General features: G+C 38.1%; 1 protein-coding gene and 1 long non-coding RNA gene across 27 annotated transcripts in view; one reads left to right on the top strand and one right to left on the bottom strand.

Annotated features, from left to right (window-relative positions):
• EPB41L2 (erythrocyte membrane protein band 4.1 like 2) overlaps positions 1–20,345 on the bottom strand; it is a 266,005-nt gene that overhangs the window by 145,824 nt on the left and 99,836 nt on the right. For all 26 annotated transcript variants that reach the window (XR_007470721.1, XM_033407295.2, XM_033407235.2 and 23 more), the window contains 2 exons: positions 18,918–19,378; positions 18,004–18,216 (listed from right to left, as the gene is read on the bottom strand). Coding sequence is in view for 25 of the 26 variants with exons in the window: in XM_033407295.2 (XP_033263186.1) it covers positions 18,004–18,216; positions 18,918–19,364 (660 nt within the window). In the remaining variant the exon portion in view is untranslated. The remainder of the gene's footprint in view (positions 1–18,003; positions 18,217–18,917; positions 19,379–20,345) is intronic.
• LOC125960740 (uncharacterized) overlaps positions 1–20,345 on the top strand; it is a 144,143-nt gene that overhangs the window by 29,952 nt on the left and 93,846 nt on the right. The gene's annotated exons all lie outside the window — the stretch shown is intronic.

The raw sequence follows: 20,345 nt of genomic DNA, 5'->3' as shown, positions 1-20,345 counted from the left end.
ACTGTGTTCCTCTCTATTCTGATAATGTAGGACCAGTTAATTAAACAATTAAAACCATACAACAGTTAATCAACTTGCCAAGTACACTTCAAAAAGAAATCTTACATTCTATATTAAATGCCAACAAGCTTTACAATCTACTTTGCCCCTGTCTGCCTCTTCCTAACCTCACTTACACCATTGAACAGTAGTATAAAATCAATAGGCTGAAATTTTCAACAAGAAAACAAAGAGAGACAAAACAAGATAATTCAGGTGGATTTAATATATATTATTCAAGGATTGGAAGGCTAGCTTTGGGGGAACTTTCTTTGGGAGGAAAGCAATTTATAGCAAACTGAGCGGAAGAAAGGCAGCCTGGAATCTGAGACGCTGAGCGAAGTTCCCCGTGCCTGTGCTGTTATTTGTGGCATTCATTATTGAAGCCAAAACATGACATTTCTGGAGGCCTCTCAACTTGGAGGAATTTGTGCAACTGCTTACCCGGCGGATTGCAGTCAACACCACACACCATTGGCGTTTTATAAAACACCATCACTGTCTCCGTGTAGGCCCCTCCACACTGCCGTTATTGTGCACTGAGAAGACAGTGCTGGGAAGCGTACAATGCAATCCATACAGCACAGCCCTTGAGCTATGTATTTTGCGCTAGCTCTAAACTACACTGTGCAAGTATAAAAGGCCAAGGAAAGAAAGGTATGCACAGAGCAAACACAACAACTGAGACACTGTCATGGGAGGTGGAGGAAATCAAAGATAACCAAACAGAAAGGGAAAGGAGTGTCTTAAAAAGTCTCAGGTCATCATTTATCGGATCATTATTTTCCTACCAATCTGAATGACACAACTCTGTCCCAAAATTCATTCAAATCCTGGCAAAAAGGAAGAAAGAAACCACATCCAATGACTGTGTATATGTGTATTCAAAATGTAACTCGAGAAGTAAATGAGACATTTATACTAAAGGAAGATTTTAAAGTTCCCTGATTATTATTAAGTTTGAAAAAGTTTTTCTGACTGCTCAAAAAAAAAGTGTATTATATAAAAAATATATAAGCATACACACATAGATATGGTATATATAAATAAATATGTGTTTATATACACACATACACATGTATACACACACACACCCCTATTGTTTTTTCTTTGAGTAGTTGAAAAAAATTTTCCAAACTTAATTTTCATTAACGATCAGGAAAAATTTGTATATATGTATATCAACAGATAGACAGACATGCATTATCAAAATTACATAAGCATATAGGTTTCTTAAAAGCCACTACAAAGAATGATAAGGAAAAAATCTTTCTTATATATAGTATTCCTTCAAGACCAGCCTCTAAAAGAAGAGGGAAGAAAAAGAAAAATCCTCTCATAGTTCAATACAGACTCTCTTTCTTTCCATTCCACAGGATTCAAGGGATTATGCTTCAACACTGAGGAAATTCTGCAGTGCTGTTGACATGAATGACATAAAATACTACTCAATATAGTTTTAGGTGCTAGAAATAAAAATGAAAAAGCTGCTACAAAACAAAACACACACTAGACCAGAACGCACTGCACAATACCCTCCAGTAACTGTGTCCTGCAATATTAAAGGAAACCCTAGTGTAGCTAGATGCATACATGCTCACCTTTAATAAAATCACATGCATACCTTAATTAACTCCTGAAGAACAGAGGAGCTTGCCTTTCTTCTATATTATAAAACCCTATTTCATGAGCTCAATGACTCCCATTCTATCCAAGTCTAAATGCAGTACTGAGATGGCATGCTTTTCTACCCCAGTCTGCTGGTGTTTGAAATGTTTCATAATTCTTTACTGAGTACACAATTCATCTCATAAGCAGCCAGGTAAGTTCAGATCGCAAACAAGATAGAAAAATATGTTTCACCTTTATGGTATATGGAAAATGGCAAACAAATGCTAATTTTATTTTTAATAAATAAAACATCAAACTTTTACTGTTTCATCCACAGCCACAACCTTCATTTCTAAGGTGGTTATAGTTTTTATTTTCCACAAACCAGAGGTTTTCATCTGTTTTCAGGACACAAGAATCAGCTAGCTAACCAAAGGGTGTCCTCTTGGAGGACTTCTATCTCCAGCTGCAGGACCGGCCTGCCGACGGCTATTCCAGAAGCCAAGTCTACTCCTCTCACCAATATGCTCGCTCCAGGGTAATCTGAAAGCCAAGCTCTAGAATGGAGCTTCAGAAAAATCTCACATAACCTCCAGAGCGATGGATCGTGAAGCCTGTTAAGCAGACTATTTATTGATGAAATGTAAATATCCGCACACACATTTTACACAAGGAATTATACTTATTTTTTCGCTTTAACTAAACGACAAGGAATAATAAACACCTCTGTCAGTTCTAATATGTGTCGGTTGCTCAGCTGTTCATAAAATGTGGTCCCTTAAATGCCTTCTCTTGGTAACAAAAGTTTAATGTAATGGTATTGTAGCGTCTGAGGAAAAAAATCATCTAAATCTTCATTTGCTCTAAGCGAACAGCTGCCAAAGAGCCTGCGATTTCTCAGACGCAAAATCCAACTATATTTCTATTCCTAGAGCTTAAAGTAGATAAATTGATCTTTGATGTTGTTTTCTTAATCCAGCTGGCTATGGCCAACGTTCCTCTTCTGACTCTCCAACAAGAGGATTAAGTCCTTGGACAGCAGAGATGGGTTTATTCAAAATTTTCAATACAAAATATACTGTTTTCAAACCTTGTTTTTCCTCCTGCTTATAAAAATACTAACGTTTGATTTTTGAATCGAAGCAAGTTCTTTTAATTACAAAGTGAACGTGATTATTGAAGTGGTATATGTTTATATTGTGGAACTTCCAAGTCACTAAATTATTGATAAAATATAATAGCAAGATATTGAGAATTCATCCAAGGCAAAGGATGTTAGCATTCTCATCAAACGTTCAAGAAAAATAGTAAGATCCTGAGAAAAAAATATGGTCAGGAGTTTAAAATATGATGATGATGATAATTGCACCTAGTATTTATCAAGCCCTTACTATATGCTGGGCATTGCTCAAAGCAAATCAGAACCAGACAATGTCAGCCAGACACTTAATAAGACTTCCTGCAGTCTTACTGTAGGAGCTCTACTCCACTCACTTCCCTACTGCTGGGGGAAAATTCCCCACCAGCCATGTTCATATTTCAAGGAGGAGCTAACTGATCAATTCACCATATACCTGGGGAGCAGGTGCTCTGCCCGGGAGTGCCTTGGTAGGCACCATGTTATGGCCTCTCAAAGTAGTTTTTAAGTCTGCCTGCACAGATGCTCAAGTCCAGCATCAGACCCACTGAATCAGAATCTTCAAAGATAGCACCTGGGCATCTGTATTTTTTTTTAATTTTTGTATTAGACTTTATTTTGTAGAGCAGTTTTAGCTTCATAGGAAAATTGAGCAAAGGATCCAAAGATTTCCCATATACCCTCTACCCCCCGACATGCACGGCCTCCCGAATTATCAGCGTCCCCCACAGAGCGGTACATTTGTTACAACTGATGAACCTACACTGCCACATCATAATCACCCCAAGTCCATAGTCTACATTAGGGCTCACTTTTGGTCTTGTATATTCTATGGGTTTGGACAAATGTATGATGACATGTCTCCACCATTACAGTATCCTACAGAATAGTTTCACTGCCCTAAAAAAGGAAAAAAAAAGCCTCTGTGCTCTTGTATTTTTAAAAAGCTTAACCAAGGATTCTGACCACGAGGCAAGGCCGATACCAAAGTCGGCAAACAGATCCCCTCTCCCATGGTAAGACTATCTGCCCTCACACTCAAGTCCATCAGCTTTCTGTTTTCAGTCTGGCCAGGCACCATCCAAAGGAGCATACTCATCTTTTATCCCTTTCAAAGACCCAGACACAAAAGCCAGGACCCAACGCACTAACTGATATATCAATTGCTCAACTTTTCATTTAAAACCCTTTATTAAAAAAACTGTTTCATATAGCCCGATAATATAAAATTTATCTGACAATATTTAATGACAACTGTATTTGAGACTACCTTCGAGAAAGAAATCACAAGGTAGAAAAACACAAGACACCTGTTTGACTACAGATCTCATCACAAATCAGGCCCAATGAAACTATTCTTACCTCTACTGGCCAGGCGTGTTTCAAGTATTTTTTAACAACTGACCAAAGTGGAAGTCAAGTTGTAATGCAGAAAACTCTTAATCACTTAAATATTTACTTTATTACTTTATTATCGTAAAACAGAGGCAAACAGGATCTGATACAAAGAAAGAGGTCTTGAAAAGGTTCTTAAGAAATAACAGTAATTTCCTTATACCTCTGATTCTTGAACTCAATGATAAGCAACTTCTGGGTAATCTGAGGGAAAAAAGTACATTTCATTTTGAGATATCTCAATTTTTAAACACTGATCTGAGGCAGCAGTCTTTCTATTCAGCTTGACATTTTTTTCCCCAGGTAAAAGTTTTTCATTCCCGGTAGATGACTAACAAACTAAAGTAAAACAAAAGACAAAGTGGCAAGGTCTTTGTTAACCATGGGCAAGTAGGGAGCAACAGATGAGTCTTCAAGACTCTGCTTGACTTAAAACACACACAATTCAACTACTTCAACTACATAAGAACAAGTGGGCTTCCCTGGTGGCGCAGTGGTTGAGAGTCTGCCTGCCGATGCAGGGGACACGGGTTCGTGCCCGGAGCAGCTGGGCCCGTGAGCCATGGCCGCTGAGCCTGCGCGTCCGGACCCTGTGCTCCGCAACGGGAGAGGCCACAACAGTGAGAGGCCCGAGTACCGCAAAAAAAAAAAGAAGAAAAAGTGTGAGGCATCAGAAACATGGAGGTTCAGAAGCAAGAAAGTTAGGGAGCATTTGGGTATGCCTCCCCAAAAGGCCACCTGACCAGCAGTATGTCCACGTGATCCAAAGGCCAAAAACCCAGCCCTCTACTGCCCTCACAAACTGCTTTCATTTTCTCACTTCCCTTGGCTTCCTGAGTGAAACTCTACCACTTATGATTCTTTAATGTGAACAGGCTTCTGTTAAAATGCAAATACCTCCTAGAAGGCAAATACAAGTGATCATCCGCACAGGAGTCATTCACTCAGACTGCGGATCCTTTCATGATTTAGGTGAGAGATCGGCTACGTTTGAGAAATTAGAGGAATTTTAATTCTGGACAGAGAAAAAGTAAGCAGGAAGCACGGATATCTTTTGTATTATGATACTACAGAAGAGTAACAGAATATCATCATGGAACTAGGAACAAGAAAGTCCAGGGAAAAAAGCAACAAGAAATAGGAAAAGAATATGAAAAAAAAAGAAAAGGGATTTTAAATTTTGGCCTGAATTAGAAAAGTGGGGTAGAAATTCTGTCTTTATCTACCTGCTCCAAGATTTAGCACCCAGAACTCAGTTCAAAAACTTCCGACTTTTACAAATCGACTTGAAAGTCTAATCATTTGTGCCTTATTTCCATGGGAAAACATACTCTCCAAATAACGTACTGACATATACATTTAAATAACCTGTTCATAAGCTGGAAATGTCCTTTATAATGCTTCTCTGTACATATGTATTCACATATCCAGATGGTCGCCTCAAAGCCCTCCTGTATTACTTCCGCCATAAAATGCAGCGTGACGTGTGACAGACAGCTACTCGAAATTCAGAATCTTTTCCAACAGAAATAATACTTTTACATGGTAAATGGGTTTCAGGCCAATCATTCCCCTTCCCAACTTCAACTCCCATCCCCACACCTATTAGGTCAGTAACATGCCCAAATGTAAATACTATGGTCCATCATAAATTTTCCAGCAGAATTTGAAGTTAGTTTAACATTTACTGGGAAACCTAAGTAAAAATCAACGTGATAGATGAAATAATCTGACTGCAGGAGACCCAAGAAAGAAAGGTCTAAAATGTTAGGGGAAGAAAGGGTAGGTGGCTGGGTTTATGTACAGATGTACAGATCCAACAAGGCTTCCTGAAGGGGGAGGCATGGGGAGAACTAGAAGTGGGAAGTTAGCAGTATCACTAGGAAGAAGGGTAACCTGGTCTGAAAGCACAATTATTCTTGACCTGATGGCAGATGTATTCACCCTCCACGGTGGCTTTGGATCAAGCTACAGGAGGCTAAAGACACCTGTTACTATGTTGATATAATACCCCTTGCTCTGAATTTCATGCTCACAACGATATCCTGAGATTTAGCACCATTTGACGACTTTCTTATTATGAAGGAAAGAATTAAATGACCAATAAATCTAAATGTTTCATTCTTCCTGGCAGTTATCTCTCACTGTAAATTCATTTCCTGGAATTCTTATGTCTACATTTATAGAACTGATCGGCAAGGGCACTTTTCCTCTGCCTGACTCGGGCACTGTGAGTAGAGTTAACGTACATCCCAATGCTGAGCACCAGACCCTGCACAGTGAAATTCTCCCAAGTCCGATCTTGTTGAAGAACCCACCCTCCACCAACAGTATCACCAATGCTTGGTCCAGAAATGTTTGATGAACAAAGCCACAAACTTTACATAATACATAGCTTAGGACCCAAACCAAGTGGATAAGAACTAAACTATACCTATTAATTGCAAAAAAACAAAATAACGTATGTTAAGTAGAATAGCATTTCCATCCATTCTTTTCCTATGACCTACCTCTGCTCTGCCCAATTAAACACACATGCAAAACAAAATGGACTATCTAGACACCTGCAGGAAATAGTGAATCAAGAAAATGAAAACTAACAAAAAGCATCTGTAAGAAAACAACATCAAAACAGATGCTACTAAAGCTACCACAACCAATTAAAAGTCTTTTTATAATGAGGTATCCAGAAAACTTCCTGGCTATATTGAGGGAGAGGGCCCACTTCACTTTATCCTAGTGATAAAACAGGCTCACTGTCCAGATTTTCCTAAGTAGAAAGTGGACTTCTAATTAAAGATGGTAGATTGAAAATACACATTTAGCTCTGCTCCCTATGGAAGCTATTCTAAAATGAAGTGCTTAAGTGCACACATGAGCACAATACGCACATATTCTTTTCCCCCCTTGACAATGGAAAAGTAGAAAGAGAATGGAATCAGTGCCAAAAAAATTTTGGAAAGCAGACTGGAAAAGGGTAAACAATAGAGTCCATGCATTTTTTTTCTATTTTATGTTTACTTTGCAACCTCTCCTATGGGTGGGAGCCCACCTCTTCTTAACATTTAGCAGAAGTGAAGAGATTGATCCATTTGAACCCCAATGGTATTCTGGCTTTGCAGGAGGAGAGGATTCCTAGTTAAAGCCAAGCCACGCAAAGTCTGGGCTGAAACTGACAGCACTGGCCAGCATGGTTTGCTCCTAACAAAGTTTACATTTTATTATGTTATCCTTGGCATATAAGGAAGTAGGCAGGGGCTTCCCTGGTGGCGCAGTGGTTGAGGGTCCACCTGCCGATGCAGGGGACGCGGGTTCGCGCCCTGGTCCGGGAGGATCCCACATGCCGCGGAGCGGCTGGGCCCGTGAGCCATGGCCACTGAGCCTGCGCTTCCGGAGCCTGTGCTCTGCAACAGGAGAGGCCATAACAGTGAGCGGCCCACGTACCACAAAAATAAATAAATAAAATAAGGAAGTGGGCATTCAAGCCTTTTCTTATAACCCCAAATTTCTGCTTGGATTTTACTATTCAACCATTTTCAAACGAGAAATGTACTAGGCTAAGTATTGCCGAGTTTTCCTAAGTACATCATTCTTCAAAGTCTAAGAGTTCCTTTCTCCTCAATGAAGATTTGCTTACCAACTCCAGCCCATAATAACTTGGCACTTCCGCACGTTTATCTAAACCATAAACAGTACTTTATCAACTATATGCATATTCTTGTTTCACAGGTAAAGTTTACCTCTGAAAGTAAAATCTGTACTCAATTTAAGAGGAAAAAGTATACCTCATACTTTTCTCTTTATCTTCTCAGACAGGAAACAAATCAATATTGGGGGACAAAAATTACTTCTAAACTCACAATATATATTTAAATGAATACTATTTTGAGGCCAAATTCATAAAATACTGTGGAAATATGACTTCTTTAACTTTCTATTTTTCTTAAAAATTATATACCATCACTAAAGAAGGTCAGTAACCAGTCACTAAAGTAATTATTAAGAAGTGAAACTCCACATTCTTTTTGTCCAGCTTTTTCTCTTATTCACTTTGAACAGCAAAACTTGGAATAAATCTGTGAAAACTATACCCTCTTAAAAAACAGCAGTGATTAAAAACTGTTAGATTATATAAAGAGGCTGGTGTCAAACCTCTAGCCAGATGAGCACACACCACATTTTCTAAGTATCTTTTTAAGAAACTGCCAAATACCATTTCCATTAAAACTTAAGTAAAGAGCCGTAAGCAGCAAACCTCTGTAGGTTAGCAGATTCTCTGTGAACTATTTGCCTACAATGAATTTTGACATCTGATTCAGACAAGCTTTCTGTGCTATAGCAGAAAAGCTTATTAGAGTATTACTATTTGATTCACTTTAAATTGCTGCTGAAATACAGAAAGAGATCAGTGAATGTAACAAACAGATCATAATAAGACTCAGATTGTTTCCTATGTTAATAACTAGATGATGCACAAAATTACACAACTCATAACAGGTTAAAATGGCATATTCTGCAAATATAGCACAGTTATGAAACGTAGTTCAGTTAGTAGTTTTGAGGCTGTCTCTCTAGAATTAAAACAAAAAAAAAGAATAATATTCCTAATCATAACAGAGTTGATGTGAAACTCTGTTGCAGAATGTAACAAATATAAAAATAGGAATCTGACAGATCGTTTTTCAGTACTTTCATCATGCAGCCACCTTGCATGAAGAAACTGTTTTTCTGACTAATCCAGTGCTTTTTATAGACTGTATTTTAGTATATTATATTGCATTTGATCCCTTTAAGATTCAAATGTTAGCATATTAAAGTGCTGTAAATAGGGATGATAAATTCTGTACATGTTTCCACTAGGCCACAGAGTCTTGATCCCCTGTGGAAAGGATGGATGGAAAGAATGGCCCCAGCTCGAGCTTCTGTGAAATAAATTCAACAGCGCTCACAGGTAAAGGCAAGATTCTGAAATTTCTGTTCCTCCATTCAAGTTCCTGCACACAATCTCCACAGGAACCTTGGTTGGGGGGAATAGGGAGACAGGATCAAGGAGAATATTTGGCAAAACTTCCTAATAGTTGAGAAATAAAAACTGTCAGAAACATCTTTAATTTGCTCAGGAGAAGACTGGAAAAGAGACTGGAAATGAAACAGTAATGAAAACAGAGGGATTCCCAGTGCAAGGGGTTTAACAAAAGATACTTTGTTTCTTGTTGAATGAGAGAAACATAAAATTACGTATCATCTGATGAACTCTGAAAAGGAGTTAAAATTTTTTTAATGCCTACTTATGTTAGAGAGCAAGAAAACATATCTGAACAGATTTTAAAGTACAAATTTTATTCTGAAAATGACTTTCCCCACTATTTCAAATGTTAATCATTTTCATTCCAAAACAGGAAAAAAAATTCAAAGATCTGGTGCCTCTTCTACTGTCACCCTGAGGTGAGAGTAAAACTGAAGCGGCAAATTACTGAGGAGTCAGCTTGCCTGGCAGCACGTGTGAGAAAGGGGCAGGCAGAGATAGACGCTGCCTTCAAAATTACCTCAGGATGGTTACTCATAGTGAGAAGTTACTTTCAAGTGTCAATTTAATGCTTTCAAAAACCACTGATGCAAGGGCAAAAACGGCAATCCGCAGATTCTGAAACCAAAAGTGGGGAAGACAAAGGAGAACGAATGTGGTTGAATTCTTGACGGCTGAAAAATTAAAACCATATCATTCTTTATTTTGCTCAAGAGACAAGAGGAGCATTTGACAAAAAGAGGCAGGAAGTAAATAAGGTGTTAATTATACTCTCCTCTCCAAGCCCAGCCTACACCCAGCCAGCCAGCCATCTGACCTGTGGCAGCTCAGATCTGTGTGAAAGAACTCTTAGGCTTCTGGGAGTCCACATTCTCTCTATGCTGTGAGATCCTGAAGGGCCAAGACCACTCCTTACCCACGTCTGCATCGCTCTCACGCCTCGTCGGTTCACAGCCTTCATAGAAATTTAATAAATCATTTTCATTTATTTAAACCCATGAAGTGTTTCTACAAGAAGTTAGCCTACTGTTTCTAAGCACTTAAAAAGCAGGGCAGCTGTGGATAGAAGTAGTAATATGAGACGGTGGAGGATTACACACACACACACACACACACACACACGCACGCACACACGCACACAAATCTTTTCTAACTGGAAAGGATGGAGAGAAGAACTGGGAACACAAACGAGCAAACACAATCATTTAGCTTAGATATGGATAAAAGTTTTATACACGTATGAGAAAGCAGAGAGAAGTCAACAATAACTGTTTATGAGTAGCGCTAAAGGCAAAGTCCTGCGTTGATGCCCTATGGGGAGACAGAAGAAAGTTCTTTTTCTCAAGGAACTAACAATCCAGGTGAAGAAACAACATAAGCATGAGAAAAATCAAACAATAATACAAGAGTTTAGCTGTTGTTCAACACAACAATCCAAGAGACTCTCACAAGGCAGCACATGATTGTCCAACTACTGGTGAAAACAAGTTCAGAGGAAGAAAAAACATCCGGACAGCTGGATTTAAGCTGGACATTAAAAGACTGGGGGGAATCGTGTGGACGGGGAAACTGAAATGGCAGAGATGATCTGATCAGAAACTTGAGGGAAGAAAGGCCAGACAATTCAGTGCCTTCTTAGAAGACCAATTTGGCTGGCAAGGGAAAACACAGAAAATCCTATAGTAATAGATCAAAAGACCTCCTGAGGTCATACGCAACAGCGTCCTGAATGCCCAGCTAATGAGTCTGCTCTGCTCCTGTGAACCCCTCATGTTCTTCAAGCTGGACCAAAGTATTCAACTACTCACATGGCATGGCAACCTTTTCCCATTTACTAAATAAAAATTACGTTATTGGATAGAATTATCACCTTAAACTCCTTTTTGAGCTTAAGGGATAAATGGACAGTTAACCAGAGACATTCCATGTGGACCTATGTCACTGGAATTTTAAATGGCATATAATATATGCCAATTAAATTGTTCACAGTTCTATTTAAATCATATTTAAATCTAACGCTATTTTGCAGGAGTTTAGAGGGCCACAACTTCCAGATCCCCTACAAGATGTAGACAGTTAAAACTATTTAACTCGTAAACCTAGTAAGGGTCGATTATATAGAAGTCTAAAAGAACAGCCTTGGAGGGTGACAGTAGACATAAACAATCAAGTAAGTAAATAAAACCCTCAAAAGCAATGATAACAAATTGGATTTCTGAGGCCAGTACTCTGCACAAGAAAGGCAAGAAGACCTTGACACATTCTACTGCCTGATAAATAGTTTTATCAACAGAACACTGACGAAGAGCGCCTACATTCTGACAGCCTTATTCATAGCACTGAGAAAAAATGGCACTGACATTCCTGTGTGGGCAGGAACAATGCCCTCAATTCTCAGACAAAATCAACACGTGGGAAAAACTTTCAGATGCCAGAGGAAAATGTGAGCAACTCTAACTCAGAATGCACATTCACTCATGCTTCTGAAGTCTTACAGGGACTTTCACATTTATTTTCAGACTTTAAAAATATATATACAGACTTATCAGCTGTAGTAAAGCCAGCTCAATCCTAGAAATAGAGGAAGCAAATATTTTCATTCTTACTTTGCAATCTGAGAATAGAAGAAAAGAGGAAGTGACTTCCCCAAGACATCCAAAGAGTCAAAAGAAAAGTAAACACAATCTCCTGACTTTATATCCATGGCATCAACTAAATCTTACTGTATTTTTCCTTAGAGGAAGGAGCCCTGCTGTTTTAACACATGGAGTATGTAAATGACTTCAGTGGCAATATCACAAGAGTCCTCCTATAGCAGAGTCCCTGGAACAAGCATGCAAAATCCAGGAGACTCCCGAAAATTCTTTACCATTAAATTCTGGTACCAAAGGGGCTTGCCACATACCATTGCATATCTCAATGAGATAAAAATAGACATATCAGAGAGTAGAAATTATAAATTTTCTTCATTAAAAACAATAATCTTGGGCTTCCCTGGTGGCGCAGTGGTTGAGAGTCTGCCTGCCGATGCAGGGGACACGGGTTCGTGCCCCGGTCCGGGAAGATCCCACATGCCACAGAGCAGCTGGGCCCGTGAGTCATGGCCGCTGCGCGTGCGCGTCCAGAGCCTGTGCTCTGCAACGGGAGAGGCCACAACACTGAGAGGCCCGCGTACCGCAAAAAAAAAAAAAGAAAAAGAAAACAATAATCTTCAAAGTAAAGATTTTTTTTTTCCAAAAAATATTTGAGATCTCACTTTATTATCGAGATGACAGACTAGTATACAAATGTAAATTGTAATTTTTACTAACTTTAATGAAAAAATACTTCACGCAAAGATTTGGAACAAATGCACAAGAGACTCGGCCTTGCGTCAAAATTAATGCATGGCTTAGTAATAAGCCTATTGTCACATAAGCCAGAAATAACATTAATTAAAGTCAAGCCATTTCCATATTGTTTTTGTACTTAACTAAAATCATTCTCCAAAAATGCACCGTTATCCAATATTTATGCTCATAAATACTGTTTGTGTGAAGCATTTTTTATGCACTTAGTATTAACATATACTCTCTTCAAAAGAATGCAGACTTCAAAGATAACAGTTTTTGAAAACGATGTTGCCATGGCTCCCTGGGCAGTTTTCTCCACTTAATTCCTGAGGTTTGAGAATAGGTTCAGATGGCCCACGGGAGAAAGAATGTAGAAACAGAAACAGAGAGCCAGGAAAGGGCAGGGGGCTGGGAGGAGGATAAAAAAGGATATATGGAGATCGAAGATCGATCTATCTATTTTAAGGGAATAATCTGTGAAGCAGAGACGATATTAAGACACCAAATAAACAAAAATATCCCCAAGAATTATGTTTCTTGATTTTAAAAAAATTATTCAGTTAATACAGTAACACTGACATTAAATGGTATAAAAAGGGTATTTTTGTTGTCCAAAGGTACTGACAGATAACAAAAACAGGAATCTGCCTAACTTTCCCAATGCTCTAATCACATCGATAAAACCATATCTATAAAGACCACTGGTGTGTAGCGTAACCAAGGCGGTGGATAAAAAAAGTCCCCCTTAAATTACTGCAGCCATGTTCTAATATCGAATAGCATTCTTGACCTTGCTAGGTCTTTTATACTAATAACTTTACAACCTCTGGTCCATTTCTTCCAGCTCCTTTTTGCTCTATCTATCAGTTTTAATCATCTTATCCTGGCATTTCTCGCCTTGTAGAACTTCATCCTACTCTACAAGGTCCCTATTAAGTCAGGCTGTTCCAACTCCTCAAGACCTCCTGTACAGGCAGGCCATGCTTCCCTCTACTGTTGTAGGTGCCCTAAGTGAAGGCATTTAGGCCCTCTTCAGTGGACATGCTACAATCTAAAAATCTAATTGAAAATTAGATACATGTACATACAGAAAGAAAAACAGCAAGCAATAACTATAGGCCTCTAAAAAGCCATGAAAGACATAATCATCATCTTTAATGACAGTAAACAGCTGGAAACAAATCTAATCTCCCCAACCAAATAAAGTAAAAGTATTTATTTCCCACACTGTATTTCACTTCCTTAAGTACTTGCAACTTCATTTATAGTCACAGTTTCCCACAACATACTTCCCCCCAAGTAGCCCTCAGACACCCGTTTCCGGTACAGAGCTACAGAACGACAGCTAAGCAGCATCAGCACATCACCCCATCTGCCTAAGGTCAGTACTGGAACTGGGAAACGAGAGCGTGCTCAAACCACGTGATGGCTGTTCTTTGGGCTCTGCTCCTGGTGAGGAAGTAACAGCAGTGTGATCAGCATCAGACCCGTTCTAACGATAGTAAGAACTCAAAGAACCTAGATAGGAAAGAGAACTGGATAAAAGAGAAATTAATCAAAAGAGGAAATACCACTTATAACGCCTGCATTGTAACAACTATTGTGACACTGATGAACTACAGCCTCTGGTCAAAATATACAGTCACTGCCTAGGCTTCCAGGTGCATAAAATCTGCTGTGCGGTCACATCACTTAAGTCTACTCAAATTTTGTTCTGCTTTGTACTTGACAGGAAAAAAAAAGTTTACACAACACTTATATGCTACAAGCTTATTTCAAATGTATCTATTATCCTCAAAAGTTCATTCTTATAATGGTATATTAACTAATCACTTATTAGCTGAAAAGACAACCTGTAAATTAATACAGTCATTGAAATAAAGACTCCTCTGCTTCTCCAACCAATTTAAGTTGAACCATAATGGGATGAGAAAATATGAAGAACTGAATGGCAACTAAAAGTACAGTATTTCAAAACTTACACATTCAACAAGAGGTACCTGAAAGGAAAATTAGAGCCATGAAAGCATAAAGCATACATTTTTTTCCAAATATTCAACTCAAGAAACTGGGGGAAAAAACAGAATAAACTCAAGGATAAAATAAAGAACAAAATGTTACAAAACAGAAAAGAAACAAATAAAACCAAGCTGCTTCTTTGAAAAATTAAAACGGTTAACTCTATAGCAAGAATGATGAAGAAAGCACAAATAACACAAGAAATTAAAAATGAATCAAAATCAAAGATACAAGATGAGAACACTACGAACAACTTCATACCAACAGATTTGTCAAGTTAGATGAAATGGGCAGTTCCACTAAAAATACAAATTACTGAAACTTATTCAAGGAAAACCAGAAACAGCCTACTGGAAAATCAAACCCATGATTTAAAGAAAAAAAAACACCTCCCAACAATATTCTTCCCAAGACAGTTTTTTGTTTGTTCTTTTTAATTTGGCCATGCTGCGGGGCATGCGGGATCTTAGTTCCCTGACCAGGGATCGAACCCGTGTCCCTTGCAGTGGAAGCATGGAGTCTTAACCACTGAACTGCCAGGGAAGTCCCTCCAAGACAGTTTTAAAGGCAAGTTTTACCAGATCTCCAGTTAAATCCCTAATTTAGGCAAATTTTTCCAGAGAATACTAAAGGGAAGCAACTTTATGAGATTAGTATATAACCCAGATAACAACATCTGATGAAGATAATTTGATAAAAGAAAATTAAAGGCAATGTATGCAAAAACCCTAAATTAAAAATACAAAATCAATGTCAAATCATCATGAACAAGTAGTATTTATATTAGGAATTCAAAGACGGCTTCATGCTAGAAAACAATGTAAATTACAACATTAATAGATTACAAAAACATATGATCCTCTCAGTTGATGCAGAAAATACATCAGGTAAGATTCACTACCTATTCATGTCTTTCACCACGTATTCATGAAACTTTCTAGTCTAGTCTTAGAAACTAAGAAAAGAATATTCTTAATCTGAGAAAGAATGCCTAGTTTTAAAAATCCTAGAGCAGTCTTAGAAACCTAAACAAAACTTATAAAATGATGCTCAGCCTCCTGAGTTGTAAATTATAGGATTATTTCCATGGTTTCAATTATTTACCATGCTCTTCCTGTGACAGGATCATACTTGCCCACCTACTGTCATCAACCTTAACCACAGGACTTGCTTGGTTAATGAGATGAAAGTGAAAGTGGTACCTACTACTTCCAAGCAGAAGATTCAAGAGCCACAGTGTGGTTCTGCCATGTTCTCTTTCCCCTCTATTGTGAGACCAACATTTCCCAGGTGGAGCATACACCTTTAATCTTGGTCCAAAACTCAAGAAGACATGGGACAGAGCCCACAGCCAACCCACCAAGGGCATATAACATGAGCAAGGAATAAACCATTGTTATTTTAAGTCCAGATTTGGAGGTTGTTTGTTATTGCTATTGTTGTCTTTATTGTATAACCTAGTAAAAGTTGACAGTGATCAAATAAATGCTAATTAAAATTTTGAGACGATATTTCACACCATTATGATAGGTCAAAATTAATAATTCTAATAACAAAAAGTGCTGATGACAATGTGGAAAAACCTAACAGTGGTTGCTGGTTGGAATTTAAATTGTCACAACCACTTTGGAGACCGCTTTGCCAACATCTGGGAAAACTAAATAAGTAAAGCAGCATCTTAGTGACCTAGCAATTCCCTTCCTAGGTGTCTACCCTGCAGAAACTCTTGCACAAGTAAACAAAGAAACATATATAATAATGTTCACTGAAGCACTGACTGTTATACTATATAAAAGAAATTGTGCCTCAGCAGGGGAATAGATAAAATGGGTTAGTCATTCAAAGGAATACTATACGGCAGTTAAAATCAATAAAGTAGATTTACACGTGATAAAAAGACAAATGCAGAGAAAGAGGAGAGATGGGAATAAGACTTTGGCAATATCTTTAATGCTTTATTTTAAAAAATATCTAAAACACACGGCTAAATGGTGACATCTGGTTAAAATTTTAATGATAAATATACAGCTCTCCTATTATTTTTATATTTTTGTATTTTTTAAGATATCATGACTTTTTTTTAAATGACAGAGAACAAAAATAGATTTAAACCATAAAGCACATTGGTCAACCATGAGCTTTGGTGATAGATGACAGGGGCCTTCAAGATTATCTAAGTAATCCTATATTCTAAAGATAAAGTCAATTTCTGGGCCTCAGTTTGGCCCACAAAGGTTGAGTAAGTGACTCAAGGTCACATAACAAGTTATCAACAAGTTGATTCTCAAAATCTAGACTTCCTAACTTCTAGGATAGGTAGGAAAAATGAGGGACATGTGATCAAAAGCAATGTAACTGAGTCAGGTTCAGAACACGGTTCTACTGTTTCCTTATTGTCCCTACCCCTACTACTGAGAGATATACAGTATTATTCTCTCTCTCTGAGAGCTTTAAGGATTTTTAATCATCTTTTGTACTCCTTTTCTCAAAACAACTAACATAGCAGAACAACTGTAACTAAATGAGTAAAATTAAGTTCTACATAACTGATACAAAGGTAAACGTTAAGGACCATGAAGCAGTCATCTTAGTAGTTCAGCAGTCAGGTTCACGACCTCCACAGTTAAACTGCTGGGGTTGGAATCCTGGTTCAACCACTAACTAGCTGGGAAACTTTGGGCAAGTTATTTAACCTCTTTAAAGCCTTACATTCCCTCATTTTACAATGGGAATGCCCATAATAATACCTACCTTATACAGAGTCTTATAAATATTACACAAGGTAACTCATTCAAAGTTCTTCACACAGTTCTTCAGTAAACATTAGCTATTAGTATACGTCATGTAAATAAAGTAATTTAGCTATGAAAAGCAACAGGCTCTTTTGACTGTCATAAAATAAGGCATTAAATGCTTTTAAAAAATTACATTGGCTTTGGTCAGCATCAGTGCTAATCAATTATATGCTTTGCAAATCAAGAGTGTTTTTTAATTAAATGAAACTAAATTAAATAAGCTAGATTTTAAATCATTATCTGTCTCGGGATGAAAACACTTGGGATTAAACTGCTGAAATTTCATTACTCTGAAATTTCAACCTAGTGCAATGTTTCTCCTCAAGTGAAACACTTATGGCCATGGGTAATATTCAAACTATTTAATGCCTATCCACAACAGACACCAGCCAATACACATGACCAGTGCAGCCTGGCAGAACATCGGCCCTGCTTACCCTTAAGGGTCAGGAACTATCATTTCTAATGGAAAGGATGACCCTCTTCTATGTTTTCTTGTTTTGCTTTTTTTTTAATGCAGAATTGCGACAAACTATCTTATAGGAACACAAAATCTATTCACTGTGCCAGGCCACAAATGAGGGCATACGATACTTTTACTGTCATTCCACACATCAAGATAGTTCTCCTACCAGCTCCCAGTCTCACCTCCAGGTCACAGCTGTACTCGGTGCCACCTAGGAGGGTCACTTTGCACTGAACAGTTCTGGTCTTCTTGGTGGCTTTCTGAGAGGCCTTCTCTGCTTTTAGCTCATTGGTCTGAACTTCCTTTGTCTCCCTTTTTGCTGCTTCATCTGATTTGTCCTCCTGTATTTCCTTTACCTTCTCCTCTTCTCTCTCTTTACTTACTTCTTCAACAGGCTGTGGAGGAAAAAAATTAAGTTCATACTAAAGGTGACCAATTTGCAGAAGGCAACACACAGAAAAGGAAAATCTTAAGTAAGAACTGTGATTGTTATAAACACTGCGAGCCTAAAAGACTTCAAAAACTTTGCCAGAAGGGGTATTTTCCTACATTTTCTTTCCCCCAGTCCACCTCCAATTTTCTCATTTTGCCAATTTGGCAACGTCAGCATTAAATGAGTAAAAGAAACTACGTCCCAGCAACCACAATTTAAATACCATGTCAAATACTATTTCTAATTACAACTTCATACCATGGCAAAACCTAGGCTTCATCAGGCAACCAAAAGGCACACACACACAAATCTACTTCTTCCTATCCACTGAACCCCTAAATAAATCAGATACAAAAGTGCATACTACTTAAAAGGAGAGGTAGAAGGATTCTGAGAGTACCTGTCTAACCCCTGATCTGCATATACAGGGGATTTTTTTTTTTTTTTTGCTTTATTATTTTGAAAGTTTTAAAAGGAATAACAGGAGAGGGCTGTGGTAGACCCTCTAAGACCCATATTCCAGATAGAGTAAGCCAAAGCAGTATCTTAATATAAGATCACTGAAAATGACTCAAAACAAATCCTTTTTGTTAACATGGTTACTCCATCAATGCTTTCACTTCCAATCACTTCTCAAACACTCTGTGTCTCCAGACTGCTCACCACAGGTTTCTCTTCCTTGACGTCGACCTTGATCTCCTGTTGTTTTCTCTGGGCTGTTTCTTCAGCATCACCCTTGGCCTGCCTTTCTTCTTCAGGAAGAGATTCCTCCTTATCTAAAATCTGCTCTTCCCCAGCAGCTTGGGCAGGCTCTTTATCTCCTCCGTCTTTGGCCACTACTAAGTTATAGGACTTTTGTTTCTTAAGCCACGGGGGTATGAATCGAGAAATCCCCCTGCTCTCAGATGGATCTTTCTCTTTCTTCTGGCGGCGTGGACTACTTTGGCTTTCAGCTGGAGGAGGTGACTGGGAACCTTTTTCCTCCTCGGGATCAGATGACTGATTCTGCTGATTTTCTGCTACTTCTTTCAGTTTCTCCTTGGTTGCATCTGCTCCTAACTGGTCAGATTCTTTCTTCACTTCAGATGCGGAGCCCACTTCAGTAGTCATGGTCACAGCTTATTCTATAAACAAAACAAAATCACCAAAGGTTATTTTACAAACTCTCCCAGTTTTAGTTTGGAGGCAAGGGGCAGGGTAAGGAAGGGTGGGAAGGGGAATGGCAGAAAGATGACAGGGAGGAAACAAATTTAGGAAAAGAAGGTTCAGAAGCACAAGAGACAAAGGAGACTGCTTCCCTTCAAGTTTATAATTCTCTATCAGAATCAAAGAACCAAAACTAGCACCACAATAGAATTAACTCTCCGATTCTGTACAGAGAAAACTTCAAAACATCAAAAGCTCTAGAAAGATTCCTTTTGTTTGATTTCATCTAGCTATAAACAATAATTCACCCCAAAAAGTCAACTTTTTCAGGAAAATTCAATTTTTTAAGGAAAATTACTTTTCTCTATACTTGGTATTCCTTATTCTACAATATGAAAATGTTACTGATAATGCTAGAAAATTCTGAGACACATTTCACTGCAATTTCACACATTAAAACCAAAACTTTTTAAAATGTTAGTTATTATAAAAATGAATTTTAAGCGTTGGGGGCTTAATTGCGAGATAACTAAATCTGGAACAAAAATATCTTCTTTTTTGTTCCAATATTAAATCCCATAATTCACCATCACTATTCTAATGCAAAAATTAGTCTTCTAAGAAAGGCACTAAAACTATAATCAAAACTCCAAACCTCCATCCCACCCAACCTCATAGACAGTTTTCCTAGTATATGTGATTATAAGAAAAGTATCTAAGGGTCCCAAACTGAACCAAATGAAGACATCATAGGGGTGGGGGGTAAATGCATCTAATAATCAATCCTATCATAACTAATGAAAACAAAATTGAAATTAAATCTCAAAGTATCTGGCTGTCTAAATTTTACACAAGCAAAGAGGGAGTTTAGAAGAACAGTAGCACCACTGACATAAAAAAACAACAGGCAGGCACTTGAAAAGATGCTCAACATCATTAATCGGA

Source organism: Orcinus orca, chromosome 12 (assembly GCF_937001465.1).
Source record: "Orcinus orca chromosome 12, mOrcOrc1.1, whole genome shotgun sequence".
Taxonomy (NCBI): domain Eukaryota; kingdom Metazoa; phylum Chordata; class Mammalia; order Artiodactyla; family Delphinidae; genus Orcinus; species Orcinus orca.
Note: the sequence above shows the minus strand (reverse complement) of the source record. Positions and strands in the feature narration are given on the sequence as shown.